Consider the following 18,055-nt stretch of genomic DNA (forward strand, 5'->3'; position numbering starts at 1 on the left):
CAATGTGAAGACTGTGCAGAAAATGACTCTACCTTCTCCTGTGTTTTTCCCCAACGCAATTCTCGGCACCTTTAACGGTGCATTTTAGGGCCGCAATTCGCGTATTCTCCGGAATCGATCAACGCATCGGAAACCGATTTCGCCCAGCCGCTATTGTCGTCATAGATACAGCGGTGCCCTACCCGCCGGCCCGCGCGCTTTTTCAGGGCCGACCCCCTATCGCGAAGGTTTTTTATACTTTACTGGTAGCGCCGCCTGACGGTAGCAACACGCGGCATTAATAAAGCGAGCGAAAGTGCCAGACCTGTTATAAAAAAATAAGGGATGAACGGGCGCCCTTTTCCTTTTTGAACGATCGATAGCCAGTGTTGTTACTCCTGTGCGGTTTTATAGCCGGGAATTGCTCATGTTGGCCAGAGTGCGTTATATCAGATCATGGCGAAAAGGGTTTTTGAAAGATAGCATGGTGCTGTGGGGTGAAAGGTTTTTGACGGAGAACGGTTAATAAATGTGATACAAAACTTGCTCTTTCATAGCGCTCTGTGGACGGTAACTCCGCTCTAACGCTGGGTAGCGTCTCTTTGCATCGAAAACGCTATATAGAATCGCTGATTTGCACTAGTAGGGATGCACTATTCACGTTAGGGCGCTATATTGCTCAGGTGCGAACAACATGTGATTGAACAGTCGAACGGTGCCCACAGGAGAAAAACACGGATGAGATAGTTGACAGTCTTGGGTTTTTCAATTATGGGTCAGCAGCTCGACCAAATTTCTATTTTTACTGAACAACATGTGGTACGTGTTGTTTGTAACATAGTCCAATAATAAGAAGAGGAGACAAAGAACACAAAAATATGCAGAATGCGTTTCTGCGGAACTGCTTCTGTATCCGAGGCCGAACGTGCCAAGCCTCACGTTTAACTGATTGCCTAAAACAGCAGTTGATTCTTAAGTCTTGACTGCAAGGCTGCCCACTCTGTGTCGTGGGATTGTAAACGGATGGTCTCGACAGCGTTACCAGTTTCGGTGTACCTGACGTTGAAGTCATCCCCGTTGGAAAGCAAACACGAAGCTTTGGTGCTCCAGGTAGCGACTCCAGGAAGGACGGTTGTAAGAAACAAAACAAACGCAGCGGAACGACGCGAAGCAAGGTTTTGCCAATTGACTGTATATGCATATTTTGTAGTGTGCTGGTACACTGGAAACGATATACACATGCAGTTTAATCCATCCCAAAATAAATGCGCGCTGTATGTTTCGGTGTGAATTGATGTGACGCGTTCAACCGGCTGGCTTCGTATGGCGGACGCCAATAGATTCTGCGTGCAGGACGTTTGATTGTCACCGAAATACCAAAGGAACACTCCAAGGCCCGGTTTCACCAACGTCGATATACATTTGAGCCGAGATCGACGGTCCCTTAACTTCAATTTACCACTTAACTTTGCTTCGCTAAAGGGAGTTATTGTCACTGAGACATTCATCACGTGACCAACTACAAAAAAAAAAAAAAAAAATGAGTGTTAACTACAAGTTTTAGCAACTCTTGATCACGGTTCAAAGTTCACCAGCGTTGGACTATATGTTTTGTGTATTGGAGGTAGCTGATTTCAAATGAACCGTTCACTGTCTTACATTTCTGGCCTTTAGCGTTATAATTTCACTGCGGTCTTGAGCATTTGTAAAGACACCCATGATGTGGGTGAAACATTGCACGATTTTGTTTTGGAACAACACCCTTGCCCGTTAGTGTTGATGAAACATTAGGACCGCTTGAAGGCCCTTGGATGTGTGCGAGAGAGAAATATTGAGCAAAAGGTGCCAATTAGAAATGTCGTACGATATCATCAATGGAGAGACTATCTTCGAAGAGGCGGGATGCTGTAACCAGACAAAGAAAGGAGAGAAGAGAATAGAGTTGTACTAGGGGGACGGATAGTATAGTAGTAGTAGTAGCCTTTGGGGGACGGGGCTTCTCAAATTCGTGCTAATCGCTCCCAGTAGTCTTGATTTCAGGCTCACTGGTAATGTACGCTGTTAACGTTGACAATGTTACGTTACAAGTCGTACTCGCTAAATTCAACTTGTGTTTGTGGTTTCCAGGAGGGGTTCCAGTGCGTGGTAGAAATCGAGGGAGCCAAGGAGCGTGTTTTTGCTCGGGTCCGCGACAACAAGGTCATCTGCACGGAAAGCGTGGTGCGTGTTACATTGCTAGTGTGCTTCTATGTGTCACTGCACATTGTGTGTGTGTCTGTGTGTGTTTATTTTTCTTAATCTTTTCATTCTGTTGTGTTCTGTTGTGTTCTGTTGTGTTCTTCACGTCGTCTTGCTTATGTTCCTTCTGTCACACCCAGTTCTTGTACCTATAGCTCTGAACCTGCAACACAGTAACGTTGGTTAATGTCTGCTCTCCTTGATCACGCGTTGCCACGCTGCAAACTCTTAGAACAGAACTGTACCTTCTTGTGACGTTTGTGCAGTTATGTAAATTGTCACAAAATGGCGTACGCCTAGCGCTTTCCACAAATCAGGTGTGGTGACGGCATTACTCTTTAAAATAGTTGGCCTCCATCGGTGGAGAAGTTTTTCTTCAAGAGTGTATCGGGATTGTCTCGTCACCAGACTGGACTCTATGCAGAGTTCCAAAGGGCACCTAGCAAGTGGTACTCAGTTGCCAGCAATACCCACACCAAGTCGTCAGATACGGTCAACAGACATATTGACACTAAGGAAGTACACCGTGATTAGCCAGCCGCCTATCGGCAAGCAGCGTTCTATTCTGCGATCTCTTTCCTCAGGGTTCTTTCGGAACAGTCATCCTCCAAGAAATCTGGCCGCAAACCCCGCCACCCTAAATATGCGGCAGTGCCGCGGGGCCTGTAGTGTAGAGCAAAGTAGCCAACCGCTCCATGTTTTCCCTCTCTGTTCAAACCAAATCAAGAGCAACGTCGATATTTTTCACTTCAGATATGCATCTAGAAACACTCCATATACACGCATGCGTATATGAAGTTGATTCATGGCTCTTGATTACCAGCTAAGAGAGCACCCTGCCCAATTTCCGATCCAAAACCGATGAAGCAGGCGGTAATTCAAAAGTGCGGGTCTTCTGGAACAGCTTGGCCGCTAGGACAGCATGCGCCAAGAAATTTGCCTTATTGCATGCCTGTTCCTGCCCTGCCTCTGTCTGTCCTTATTGCGATCTACTGGACCAAGATCGAGAAAGTCTCTGAGTGGTCAATGACAATTGGAGGATGCGGTGTATCCTGGCCCTCGCGATATTTTGTTGTCGTGTTCAGGGTTCTTGAGGATGTGCGGTGGGCCACTTCGTACTCCATAGATCAGTAGTAGGCCGAGAATGGGGTGTACTATGGTAACGCACCAAAGGTGATGTAGTGGGACGAACGGTTAAGCTCCAAGACCTGGGTTATAACGTGTCTAGAATAAAGTTAACAGAATTCATTCAAGAAGTAGCTATATTAGGTCTACAAGGTCGCGAGTTCACGTTCTGTTGACCCTAAAGCATTTTTCGTACCTGCCAACTCCGTAAGCTAACTCCGTGTAAGCGAAGTCCGCTTCAATCGATCTTTTAGAACAGCAAAGTTAGTGAAACATATCGAGTTTCTCATGCATCGCGTCGCAGGGAGTCTCAAAGGATCACTTGTAACGGAAGGCACAAGACCGGGCAGCTCCACATTACAATGTGCTAGCAGCGGTCTCCAATTTTTCAATGCCACTTGTCGTCAAACACAGGAACAACAGCTTGAACTTAATTAGGCTTAATCATGTCATTCGATCACTACGACCTTGTGTACCAGATGTCCTTATGCTGAAGGAACACCAGTGCAAACATGTTATCTCTTCGTCACGCACATTCGTACATTGATCGTGCAACTCCGCATGATTGTCAAATAAGTCGGGCGTTGCGCCCGTTCGGTGCATATACTGACTGGAACCAATGACGTAGTAGTTCGCCCGCGCTCGCAGATTAACTTGGGCAGTTCAGCGACAACCACTCATCGAGGTAAGGCTCGGTGAGGGGAACTCTTTTCTAATTACTCTAAAAGCCTGAGAACCGACTCGGCGGAGTGCAAAGTGATTGACGACCGGTACATTGGGCGTGATAGGTGGCAGCTATTCTGCTTCTTTTCTCTGCTGTACCTTTTTCGCCATTTCCGATCGATTCTGTAGCCAGCATTGTCTGTTCCACGGGTTTTTCCTTGCACGTCTTTTTTTTTTTTGTATTGTTGCGCTTAACTGCCGCTTCGTCCCGCATACAAAAGAGAGTATGGATGAAAGTGCGAGGTGTAGGGACCGTATACTTTATCTCATTGTGTCTCTCAAGAGGGCAAAGAAGTTTCATGGAGTGCCCCTGTGTGTCACGTAGATACGCTGGTCGCGACGAAGTGATAGGGAAATTAATTGTTTCGAGGCCGGAAAACTGTGTCTTCCAGCCTCGGAACTGTTACTTTTCATCGCCTTCACCAGATGCCGCTGCCTCGCCCTGTATGCGTGTACGTGTACATGGATGCGTATATTTTTTTTATTCCGTGTTAGCGCCGCGAAGCGACAGTGGCTATAAGTGGCGTACAGATGTGGACAGATGGATAGAGGGTAGCAGGAAGGAGTGGCGACTTCAAGGGGAACTGTGCCGACATTCGTCTGGAAAGTCTTCGGAAGACCCAGGGAAAACCACAGACAGCAGAGCCAGTGCTAGGATTCGAACCCACCACCTCCCAGTCTTGAGCACGACCTTGGCTACCACCAACGAGCGGGACGCCTTAACCCGCTCAGGCATACCGTTGGTACATGCACATACACTCTTAAAAATGAACTTCACCTCATAGCACGCTCCTAGCCAACCATCATCTCCAATTATATCGTTATCCGACCTGATTTGTTGAAAACGGGAGGCATACGGGCCTCTTTTGTGACAATTATAACCAGCATAACTGTCACAAAAAAGGCGTACGCCTCCCGTTTCCATCAAATCAGGGCAGATAACGATATCATTCGAGATGATGGTTGGCTAAGAGCGTGCTATGCGGTGAAGTTCCTTTTTTAAGAGTGTATATGTGCGTGAAAACATGTAGGATAGAATGTGGAGAGAGTGTGCGCTTGCACGAGGCCTGGCAAGTCGTCGGTGAAGCCGCGCCAGAGTAGCTTAATGATCAGCACACTTCACCGGTAATCATCAGGAGCGAGTTCCATTCCTGCCGCTGTCTGGCGTTTTGGATGTCCGCAATATTTCAAGCGTTGTGGGATGTGGTAGCGAAATAGTGTTCACACTATTGAACGCGCGAAGCGTATTTTGATATCAGGCTAGTCTGAAGTAAAATCGCTGGGTCTAAATATATATATAGGCATGATGTGGCAACCTTGTTGTTTGGTGTCGACACCCAAGCGTATGAGGATAGATGGGTAGAAATCCAGCGAACCGGTAGAGATGTAGGAAGGGAGTTGCCTCAGGACAGAAGCCGCCGATGTTTCGAACAGAGACTGTTCTTCTTCTGGACACCGTCCTCAACATTGGCATGGTATTTAAAGGGTTAGGTGTGACGTGTTTAAAGGTTCATGCGAATTGTGTGTCAACAGCCCGGAGGGAAGAAAGAGTCCGTACGGGTTTTTACGGCCGGAGTGAATGGCCGCTTTGTTAGAGTGTGCTGGGGATTATGTGAACGTATGAGGAGTTTGCATCTGTTGAAGCACGAACCCTCAAGCGTAACAGTCACGGAACCGGTCGCAAACTCAAATCGCTTCATAGCGTACCATGTGCAACTAATGCATATAATGTCAAGTAATCTTACGGGATTAGATAATAAGAAAGCGTCATGCGTCTGTGTGACGTTCTGGATATAATCGTGTTATGCCGTCTTATAGATCAGTCACGAGAGATAATCTTTCTCTTATAATACATATCAAAGATAGCTATATTATCAGTGCACGGTGTGAGTATCTATCCGAGTACCTCCGTGTCTACAACGTGTATTTCAGTTTAGACCTCGCAATAGCGCTTTCCTAAATCGCCGCTATTTTTCGCGTACCACGGCTATAGCGCGAAAACGCTGATATTGAACACTAACTTTGTTAGAGAAGGGTGCACGATAGTAATTGAACACAGTGTTGCAGTTTGGTTAGACTTTTTGTGCGTCACGTATTTACAGTTACCGAGAATACTATTCGGTACCGGAAAGCTCGTTTCCTAATCGAGTGCTGGTTAAGATAATGAAGTTTGTACATTGCGAGTTAATGTGGTGCCAACTAGGGCAGCTGTAGCCTCCATAAAATTGCGCTATTACCCGTTCGCACCCGGGCAGTCGCGTGAATTGCAGCTTATTGAAATGTATTCAACTGTTTAAACAACGTATGCCGCAGGAGAGTTACAATGAACGTATTTTGTTGACATCTGAATCTTCCAGGGTGATATAGGCACACCATAAGACGATACAATATATGTTTTACGTAAACTGAGCTTTTGAATGGCATGTCTTTCGTGAATAACATGATTTAGGTTATAAGAAGAAGACGTCAATGAGCATGGTTGAGGATGAATGGTGGCTGGCTTGTGTGGCATGCAGTATGGGTAGCGTTCTGTTAAAAGAGTGAAACCCATTTCTTTGCACCAAACTGTAAAAAACGACTGCATCTAATATTGATCACGTGTCATCTCTGGGTTTTTAATGTACGTGTATTTCACTTTGTCGTTTCAGTACAAATACGAAGCTGAACAGGGTGAGCTACAGGCTTCACTGACAGTGCTTTGGAACGGAGACACGTTTATCGACAGGACTAACGGTATGTTTCTGGCAACCACCCACGACTTCAAAGAAATATCATCCACAATTTTATCGACGTACATCTAGTACAATAGTACGTTAGACATCTGCGGTACTGTAGCACACATTCACAGTTCGTCGCTGTTCAGTTCGCAACGGTGAGCTTCGTGTTTAGAAGTCAGATTTGCCATGGGTATGAAACCACTCACTGCATGGGCAGGAAAAGAGAGATAACTAAATACTAAGTAAAATAAACTCGTCAACAAAATGCAGCACATAAGGTAACGTGGCAACTTTCCTAGTGCAGCCGTTTGAGCAAGACCACCGACAAAAAAAAAAAAAATGAAGAATAGTTGTGTCTGAAACTGCATTCCGCATCAATATTACGCGAAAAATATTTTTCTTTTTACCATTCTATTTCATCACTGATTACAGCGTCTAAACGGTTCGGGATACACATATAGCGGGTCGTAACTGAATGCCCCTTGTTAGCATGGTTTAACACTGATATACTACACTGAAATAGAAACCGTGCGACTGTGAAGTACCGAAAGCTCTAAAAGAGGCAATTATGAAAGGTGTTGTTGTTCGACGAACACATTCGAAGGCTTTTATTTATTACATTGTGCTCCACACACATAAAAAAGAAAACATCATCAGCATCATCATCGAAGAGTTTTATCTTGTTACACCCATCACCTGTTCACCGAACACCTCATAGACAGCATAGATTTCGCAACAGCAAAAACAAACAGCAAATCACCAGCAGCGCAACACTATCGTTAGTATACCACGAAATCTTTTTGTCCAGTGACTCTCTACAAGTGTCATCTGCTGGGAAGTCACGCCGGGCGCCAGGACTGTTCTCTCTGTCTCACACGCGACCGCAGGTACCAGTGTTCCTGGTGCGGTGGGTCTTGCAACTACGGCCCGTCATGCATGGAGCCCGTGACCACGTCGTGTCCTCCGCCTCGCATTGACTGGGTGAGTCTTTCCTTTTCTTTTTTTAATTTCATATCTATCTTACCGATGCCTTCTTATGGAGAGTTACCGCTACAGTGGCCCCCCTACTGAAGCAAATAGACCACTCCCTGTTTGTAAGCAAATGACGTCGTACTGTTCGAGAGCGCCACCAATTTGGTAGAGTTGAACTACACTCGAAGCTAGGGGCGAACAAGGTCGTGCCCGAAAGCCACGGTTTTGATGGGATTACGATGGTCTCTGAAAGGGACGTGACCTTCGGTCCTATTTTTCTTTCAGTAGGAGGCAGCGAACAAGTGCCCATTCGTGGAATCCAGCCCTCCCCTTCCGATTTGTTTCGGTTTCAGTCTGTCTACCAACGTTATGATGACATTTCTCGGGTAGAGGTCTATTGTGAGTCGAAATAACCTTCGGCGTCCATAATTTGTTACAATATGGATGTGACGGACGATGTTTCATTGACTTCGTTGGTGTCACTCACCCGTCGGCAATGCGGCACGCGACAGCACACTGTGTAACATGGTAGCGCGCGCACGTTCCCACGTGTTTCTTTTTTCTTTTTTTGCGGGCTTTCTTTTTAGGCAAAAAAAGAGAAGCACACCAACGGTATCTTGTTAGAAACACCCCGGTTGGGAGTTTTGGGCGTCACTTTGCAACTTTCCAATGGGAGCCTCGTCCCTTAAAACTATACCTTAGAATTTACGTAATTAATCTTACCAATAATTAATTAATTAGGTACACCTCCCGTCAAACTTAATAAAAACACTGGGAAAAAATCGGTCTCATCGCAGAGCGCGATAACGGCCACCATGGGGAGCACTCAGGGAATGCAAAGTGAACAAAATCCTTGCGTTAAACTAACAGAATAATTTTGTTCAATGATTTCCTCATGGCCCCAAATGGTTGCTGTAATCCTGCTCGAAAACGAGGCCATATTTTTTTTCAGCGTTATTATTAAGTTTGACGTGAGCTGTACAATGACGGAAACTACTGGCAACTATAGCATACACGTCTGCTAACAGCTTTGAGTTGGTTTGATTTATATCAATGTATTTATACCGAAATCCACCTTTATCTTGATGCATGTGATTTGGGACACCTTCTAAATATCTGGAGCTGCCTGGCGTTTCGCCTTGCGCACTCTTAACACTGAACCTCACCTCGTAGCACGCTGAAGTCAAACCATCGCACAGAATGACACCGCTATCACCCCTGCCACAGGAAGGCGTGCTTCTTCCGTTTTCAGCAAGTCAGGGCAGAGAGCGAAGTCATTCGGGATGTTGTTTTGCTAGAAGTGCGGCAGAGCCAAATGAGTCGAATTTCAAATCGTCCAAGCCGCATCCTGTATACGCGATATCAGCCAGTTGCCCTAACTTCCTATTCGTTCAACACGAAGGCACGAGACACAGAGAAGCCCCTAATGCAAAATAGCTCATTGTCAGCAACCAATTTCGCCTCCTTTGGTTTGCAACTGTAATCCAATCAGTGAGCCTGATGGCGCTGTTAAATGTTTCCCGCGTAAACAAGCCGTCGCATTTAACGCTGTTTCCCTGGCTTACAATTATCTTGACGAGTCTTTGTTCCAGGAATCCTAATCAATGCGCGTAAACGATGTTCGCGCGACGAGTACGAGCGCAGTTAGATCACAACACAGAGATTTTTCGCGTGTTTGTGCGTACTGTTTGACATTCCCTCTATATAGCAATATAGCCTCGCGCGTCGTCCAATGCGGCAACCTCTTAAGAGATTACTAGGTGGCTGAACTGGTGCAGAAAATGACATTGGATACCGAGGTCCTGGATTGATACGGACGATATAGCTATTTTCCTTCCAGCGTTTCACTGAGGGCGACATGTCACGCATGGGCCAGCGTAGGGTCAGGGAGGGGTTAGATTGCGGCTCAGGCACAATAAACGACTTGCGCTCACGGCACAGGTTTTTTGTTCCTGGGTTCATTAAAAGCGATGCAGAACTTAGTTCCAGCTCAATAGTGCAGCGCCGGGATCTCCTGGACTGTGGTACGCGTTCTCTTGTGTGATACGTGTGGAACGTGAACGTTTTCCAGCTTTGTACTAATTTTAGGGGCTGCGCGTTATACATTGGTGCGCGTTATACATTGGTGCGCGTTATACATTGGTGCGCGTCATACACATAAGGTTCTCCTCGCGCAATGAACGATGTCGTTACCTTGACGTCAACACGAAAGGAACGCGACTCCCTCGTTGCGTCGTCGGTGATTTCTGAGCCAAAGGAACCTCGATGTAGGCTTTCGGTCTCCTCCTCCTTCTGAAGAAACACTACAATGCGGAGAGGCCCTCGGATTGGTCTCCTTAAACGATCTCCCGCGGTGATTGGACAAATCGTTTTGCGGAGACCATTGAGAGCGCGCTCCGCATTGTAGGCCTTCTTCTGAAGCAGAAGGAGAGGGAAAGGGTAAGTATTCGGTCATAAATCACAGACGATGCAACAAAATACTCCCATTACTTTTTGTCGTCAATGTATAAAACTATAGTCGAATACAGTTATTATCATCATCATCATTATTATTATTGTTGTTGTTGTCGTTGTTGTGACTTGGTGTGTCAACGCCATCTTTCATCTACCGGGGGATTTTTTTTTTTACTTTAGTGCCCCTTTGAAGGAGCAAGAAAATACGTCTTGGATTGATCTAAACCCAACGTAATTCATCAGGAGTTCTATGGTGAACGATCGTTGTCACGAGGTCAAACAGTTTCGCGCTTACTTCTGTCTAATCACTGCGCAATAATCCAATCTGCAATAACGAAAACGTGGTAGTGCGCCGCCTAGCGGCGGAACCCGTGAGGCAACCCGCTGACGCCACGCCACGAGGCAGGTCCCCCAAGGTCGCCATTTTCCCATGTATTTGTTCCTATCCCGATGCGCCCTTAGATACCCAATTGTTACCAGACGTTGGCTTGCGTTGGATTGTAGCGCGCTAAAGATCCAGTTGAAGCAAAATCCAAGCCAGGCCAAGACACCGAAGGAGAAATGGACGACTGCGCCTGCGGCGCCTGGTACGACAGGTACGCTATGTGATGCACGCAGCCGTGCACTAGATCCTTCCGATCGCTCAACACGTTTAAAAACGGGACCAAAGAGTGAAACACGACACAGAAAGTTGTTATACGCGTTTTATTTGGGCATATAAAGACTAAATTCATTCGCAGAAACAACAAAAACATTTTGCCGCTAAACTTAGCGCGCTGAAGTGATCCGGAACGGCAACAGTGGGGTATCTAGTGGCGGCCTTCTCCGTTGCACGCTTTTCCGAGGTGAGTTTGGGGGACCTGCCACGAGGCTCCTGAGTGGTGCTCCCCTTGTCGTCACTTTGTAACGACAGTCTTACGCACTCGGGCGACGTTCTTCCCAAGGTGTGTAACGCATTCTAGAACCGATGCGTAGGAAAAGACATCTAATAACCCAAAACAGGAAATAATATAATAAAATGATGGACCTCGCGCTTCTCCTTTGGATTGAGCATCAATTGAGGTAATAAGAAGCAATATAGAAGCGATACAAAATCGAATTGAATAATTGAATAATCTATGTTATTCCAATTTGTAACAGATACAAATATTTCTTATTGCTTCCCTTCGTAGTTATTTAAACGGGAAGTTCAACCTGCCTCCATATCACTGTTGTTGTTGCGGGGCAGTGCGCTACCAATGCGTCCTTCAATGCAGATCAAATTTAAATAATATTTGGTACTTTCATACATTTCTTTCAAACCTAAACTGGAGCATCGAAAGACAATAGACTTCTCGCAAACGCGCGATAAAACTCGCGAAATGCCATTTTCCTAAAATAGCCTTCATGTCCCATAGCATATACCTTAATGGCGATTTCACGCTCTTGATGTACAAAAAGTGACGAAGCGTCCAGCGACAGACTACGAACACGATACCGGACCACGTGTCCAACGAAGCTTCGGAAAAGGGGAAAAGAGAAGCACGTTTTCGTGTGTGTCTACCTGAGAGTTCGGGGCCGCGGCCATGTCACGTTCCAAACTAAGTCGGCAAGGGACCATCGGTAACTGGATGGCGCAGTGCCTTTCTCAATTATACCTCTTTCCGTTTCGTTCGTCCCAATTTGTCGAACGTGATCCAGGTGTCGGTCACTGGAGTTACATCCAACTCTTCTCCGCGCTTCAGCCTTTTAGTCTTGTTGCTGCTTTTTGCCTTTCGGAGTGTCCCGGTTAAAGCGATGCGTGTATTACGTTGAGAACGGATATTACGTGCTAAATGTGATGCCCCTAGATTGTGGGTGGGTGGATTTGTAGGATGTGAACCTCGATGCTGGGTTCGTTATACTTGTAACGTGTCACATTATAAGTGCATAACGGATTCGTGCAGCAGCAACGATGGCTACAACTTGTTTTTAAATGTAATTTAATTTAAGTAATGTATTATATCCCTGATGTCTTCAGTCGTCATTAAAGTCTGCATTGTCTCTATTCAAGAGCGCTGTACAGGTCCCGACAAAAGTTTACAGAACACGCGAGCGGTATATTTCCCCCTCGGTGCTACATCCTAGAGGCGACCGGAAATGGGCTCGTTTACTCGTTCAGAGCGGTGAGCGAGTGCGCTGGTGGCGACACACCCCGGTAGTTTCGGTATGGCTTCAATGTGCTCGAAAGGTGGTTTGAATTGGAGTCGCTGCCGGCGCACTCCTCCGCCCCTCTGGACGAATGAACATGCCCGCTTGCCGCCAAGGCGTCGCACCGAGGATAAGATACACCGCTCGCGTGTTCCGAAAACATTTGTCGGGACCTGCACCTATATGTTTACACCGTGTTGCAAGTGAACACCGTAACGCTGAGAACTGACGGAACGAACTCAAGGAATGAGAAACCGGCATCGAAACCGGCATCAGCGCCAACGTGGCAGGGAGGGCTGCGCTTCTGATGCGCGTAGTTTCGGTTCGGCTCATTTGTGTAACGAAATTCGGCGGTCGCTATTTCTTTCTTTTTTAGGACTTTTTAAGTCTCCCATTCTGCTATGTCACTTTTGCAAGAAAGCCCCTAGTTAAAGAGTTTTTTTTTTTTTTTTGTAATTAGTCATGTGTGTCTACCTGCTTTCTTCGAGGGAATCTCCGCCTGGCAGAATAAACCAACCTGTAAAAACGGTCATGCTGCTCTCAAATATTTGTTAATAAATATCTTGAAATAATAAAAAAAAACAATATCCGGTACATCCTAAAGTTACGCGACGTGCATGCAAAGTGCACGTCCCGAATCCCGACACAGCAACCTGTTTAGCTGAACGAGCGTAGAAATGCGGGGTAGTTGGTAACTGTACATAATGATACACGGAGCGCAGCCAGGGTCACGGACGAGGAAGTGCACAAACGAACTGCTGACTCTCAACTAACAGAAGTTTACTTGCAACACATTTGTGCAACACCTTTTTGTATTTAAATGTGTGTTGCAAGTAAACTTCTGTTAGTTGAGAGTCAGCAGTTCGTTTGTGCACTTCCTCGTCCGTGTCCCTGGCTGCGTTCCGTGTATCATTATAAACCTGTTTAGCATGAAGAACATTTGTACGTAAAATCAAATCTCAACGCGTGTAATACCAATATACGAACATGAGTCGGCGCTGCATTCACGCAATAGGACCATCTCGATCTGAATCAATATAACCCCTAGAGTACTTCGTCAACTCTCAAACGCAACGCGGAACTGTTCACACATCCGTCTCGAGATTGGCCAGGCGTGACGTGGTCACATGTCCATATCCGCGGTTCTCGCATCATGCATCCCGATTTCATAGCAGTTTCTTTTTCTCATTGTCAACCCCTATCTGTTTCTTTTGTGTGCGACGTTCTTTCGTACGGTTACAGTTACGCTCGTCTACGTGATTATTCTCTCATCCGTTAGTTTCAGCCGTTCTCTGTCACGGACAGACTATCCGCCACCGCTATCCGTGACAATCCGATGATGTATCGCCGTTCGACTTTCTGTTCGTGTCATCTGCTGAAGTTGCCTTCTGTTTTCCGTCGCCCGTTGTCATGGCGACGAGGAAAGAGTCGGGACGAGAAAGGAGGTGTTAGGGAGGCGAGGAGATACAAAACGGGAGAGACGCAGGGAAAAGAATCCGCGCGCGGCAAATAAATTAGTGGCTGTTATAAGGTGCCTAAGAGAGCGCGTGCGCTGGGAGAACGTAATTACAATTACGCCTGGCTGTAATGGGGCTGTGTCCTGCTTGTTGAACGGTTGGAATGCGAGCGATATCGGGAAATGAGGAACATACGAATCGGCCGAGCTGTGCGCAAGTTGAATTTGAGCAGGGTTAGACGAGTTCGGCAGGGCCTTTCAACACTTCGTAGTCACTGTATAGCGAATAAGGTTCCGGATGTGAGGAAGAGCGTGATTGGATTGTATTACTTGGATTGAAACAGAGACAGGTTGGAGTACGAAGAGGGATATTGTAATGCGCGTTTCAGAGTTAGAACGGTGGTTGTTAGAGTAATAGGATTCAAAGCGTTAACGGCGGGTTTCAGAGAAACGTGTTCATAATAATAGTTCCGAAAACATAAACAAGATGGACAGTTCTTTTGTAGTTATACAGGGATAGGATATCGATCGTCTGTGGTCATGAAACCCCAATGATCATCATCATCAAACTACAGTAGTTGTGTTGTGAAGTCGGTGACATCACATCGTTTATCTTGGATTTAATAACTTCATTTATTGTGTGGTATATATGGTGGCAAATATCATAAAAATATGAAACATTGGGCATTTTCTGTATTGTGATTGCAGGGAAAGTGTAACCAGATGTGTTACAAAAATTTTAGTGTTTTAGTTATCTCGATCCTTTTCCCATTTCGAAGCAGTAACCTGTTTTGTTCCACGACACTTCAATGGGGTATATATATCGAAGGTGTAGTTCTTTATATATGTTTCTTAAAACATACTATGAAACAACAAATCTGTTAATTGAACACATCATAAGAAAGCAATAGACGGAATCAGGTTACATCGCCGTACCAAGCTAGAGTTAGTAAATCAGGATTTCACACTCCTCGAAGAGGGGTTTACAACCACATATAGACACATATGTTGTCCTGCAGGTGTCTCATGGTGAGATATAGAGAGAGCTTGTTGAAGCCACAGCTATTAATTATTCAGAAAAAAAAAATATATTAGCATGGAGTCAGCCTGTATCACTGACAGAGAACTTGACAAGATCCGAGGCGCTATAAGGGGTGCGTGTGTCAAGATACGTATAATCTGCGTTTCTGCACATTAAATTTTGTTGGAAGTAGGAGTGAGCGCCTGTCCGTGTCCAGTCGTTTTCTTTCCCTGTTCCTCCGCAGTCGTACTCATGGTTGACTCTTACCAACACGGAGAAAGTATCTCGTTACTTGTATGATAAGTGTTATCTATGGAGATAATTCTGTGATTGACTCGAGCAACATCTTTCGTGACGTCTCTATACCTTTGTTTGTTTGTACCTTTAGGTACATTCCCAAGCAGCAAAATGTACTGAAAGTCGAGTGCAATAGGGGTGGACGGGTAGGTGGAAGGCCTTGAACAGACTGATGAAACTACAGAACATTGATAAGACACATACCGTCCACCCCTATTGCACTCGACTTTCAGTACATTGTGCTGCATGTGTTACTGTAATCAGTTTGGAATTCCCCTTCAAACATTCCTGTTGAGGAATATCGACCTCCCAGTTTTTATCTTCACTGTTCCTTTCTCTTCATTACCAAATTTGGATTCTGTCGGAGAGTGTGTTATGTACCCAGAATTTTCAACGTTTTGCTCCTTGATTAAATCCACACACTAATCTTAAAGGAGTACTGTGGTGACTCCAAAAAGTTTTGTTTTTCGGTGCTGAGTGTTTTTCAACGAATAAAATGAGCGCCTGGGAAAAAACGATGATCGTAGGTGACTACAGAGCGAGCGCGAGGGCTCTGTTCCGCACACCTTTGAAAAATTCTTCTCCTCGTGAAAAGAGAGCATCGCAGAACGAGAGGACACCGTGACGTATGCTGCTCCCCGCACGTGACCAGTGACGTACAGCGGCATGGCTCAAGCACGTATAAGCGGCGCGTGCGCTGCGAAGAAAAAAACAGGAAAACAAGGAAAACAAAAAAAGGAAACAAGGCACGGAGCCTCTGATACGTCACGCAAGAATCACAGCGGCCGTCTCCTGCTACTTTCTCGGACTGTTTCTTTTTTTCCTTTTGTAAATTCGATTGCACAGGTATAACGTACCACAGAGCGAAAATATTTTGCATTGTGACCCCTCGTGGACAGCTTAACAGACGACGCATGATTTCGAGCGATGCTAAATGTCACCTGAATGCTCGTTTAAAACAGCCGTACGTAGACCTTTTTTGCCCCCTCTGTACATAACATCTATTCTTGTTCATCTGTGACGTAATTTGCTGATATTGTAATTGCTGCTGACTGTCACGAGCCACTCGGCTTAGGCGGGTGTTAATTAAAGGTACTAATAGTGCTTAATAAAGATTATTAATATTATTAATGTTAATTTCCTGCATCTCAGTGACGACGCTATGATGCAAAGCTCAGTCTCTGGCTCACGCTTTCAGATCAGAGACTTCATAACTCCGTCCGTCGAAACCATAGATATTAGGGAGTTTTAGTTCCCACTACGATAACACGATGATCGATACGATCTCGGAAAAACAGACACGACTCACGAGTCGGTCGGAATGATTCGTAAAGCGCTTGTCCTCAGCTTTAGTTTGCAGACGAAGAGTCACCGAGAACAACCCACCGATACGGAAAATCAAGCGGGACGTCATCTGTTCGCACAAATCTTAACTTCGTTTACTAGTATCCAGTTACATTATGCGCATGAAACGCGTGTTACAAGCATTTGTATCAATGGTTGTGGAAGACGTAATGTTGCTAAATGTTTCTCTGCGCATTTATGAACCGGCAACAGCTTTTGGTGGAAAATAGTCCCCGAAACAATGCACATCTTCACTTAGGCTTAGACGTTCAGACGGGAGAAGTCAGTGTGAAGTCCGCACACTACGCCTCGTCAACAGTTCACTGTCCTTTCTTCAGAACATCCACTTCGTACCGTACCCGTGGTTGTCGCCCAGCCATGATTTTGGGGAGTTGCAGACCAAAATCGTTCGCAGTGCACGCCGCGAGCGAACGATATTGTTTCTGTTGTTGTCAGCCATCTTGTTTGTAAGTGAACGCTCTGTGCATGCTCCAGCTGAGTGGGAGCACGAAAGCTCGCACGAAAGATGTCCGATGAATTCGGAATGAGTGGGATTCCGATATTTTTCGTAGCCGATAGAGATCTCCGACTCAGTATACGCATGCGCACTTTGCGGAAAGCTGAGTCCGAAAGTTGTCCGAGGAGCAGAAGTGGCCAACTAAAACTCCCTATTTTGCAGTCTCTATTCCGCTAGTGCTTGATTGTTCCAATTTCTTGTAATTGCTTTGGCTTCATGTAGAGGAAGTTACTCAGGAAATAGCTTCGTACCCCTTTTTTGTTCATGCTTCTTCAACCTTCGCATTATTTGCCAGATTCATCCCTTGAATGGGCCCGTTGAAGGAGGAACACTGGTTACAATTGAAGGGAGTAATCTGGGCACGAGCCAAGAAGAGATTAAGGACAAGATCCTCATTGGCGGGGTACCCTGCATTCCTGTAGAGTACAGTGTGTCCGTCAGGTCAGTATTTTTTACATGTTTCTGTTACGAAACTTGTCTTCCAGATATTGTCGGACACGCAAGATAATACGCACTGTCCCCGAAGCGGCCACCACTTCCGTGTTTGCGTACCTATCTGTACAACGCCACAGCCAAGTCGCTGTTATGCCGAAGTGCAGAATGCTATGGAATTTAAAGGACACGATTTCGAAAACATCGCGAACAAAAGTAATGCTTCGTTGACAAGCAAATAAAGAAAAAGGCGAAACGAGATAAAGCATCGGAAATACATCTGGAGGTAAATATAGATAGATGAAGATAAATTGAGATAAATCTGTAGATAAATGGAGATCAACACATCTGTCTGCGCACAACAGTTCATAACATATCGGCTCCAACACTGAGTCCAGTGTGCTGCATTCTCCCGCCAGCAGGCGACTTCACTCGCCGCACACGCCTTGCTCTTCACCGCCCATACCTAATCAAGTACCCCACGCGTCTCATGCAATTAATTTTCGCTCGCCGTATAGACACCATTTCGGCGTCCGGCAACGCCACTTTCACTTATCACTGTGTCACTTATCACTTGGCATCCCCTGTCTGCTTCTATTATGCGTTCAACC

General features: G+C 45.7%; 1 protein-coding gene across 1 annotated transcript in view; it reads left to right on the forward strand.

The window, feature by feature from the left end:
• LOC135388262 (plexin-B-like) overlaps positions 1-18,055 on the forward strand; it is a 394,287-nt gene that overhangs the window by 343,290 nt on the left and 32,942 nt on the right. The window contains exons 15-18 of the mRNA XM_064617693.1: positions 2,107-2,199; positions 6,714-6,798; positions 7,591-7,763; positions 17,308-17,453. Of these exons, the coding sequence (XP_064473763.1) occupies positions 2,107-2,199; positions 6,714-6,798; positions 7,591-7,763; positions 17,308-17,453 (497 nt within the window). The remainder of the gene's footprint in view (positions 1-2,106; positions 2,200-6,713; positions 6,799-7,590; positions 7,764-17,307; positions 17,454-18,055) is intronic.

This window comes from Ornithodoros turicata, chromosome 3, assembly GCF_037126465.1.
Source record: "Ornithodoros turicata isolate Travis chromosome 3, ASM3712646v1, whole genome shotgun sequence".
Lineage (NCBI taxonomy): Eukaryota > Metazoa > Arthropoda > Arachnida > Ixodida > Argasidae > Ornithodoros > Ornithodoros turicata.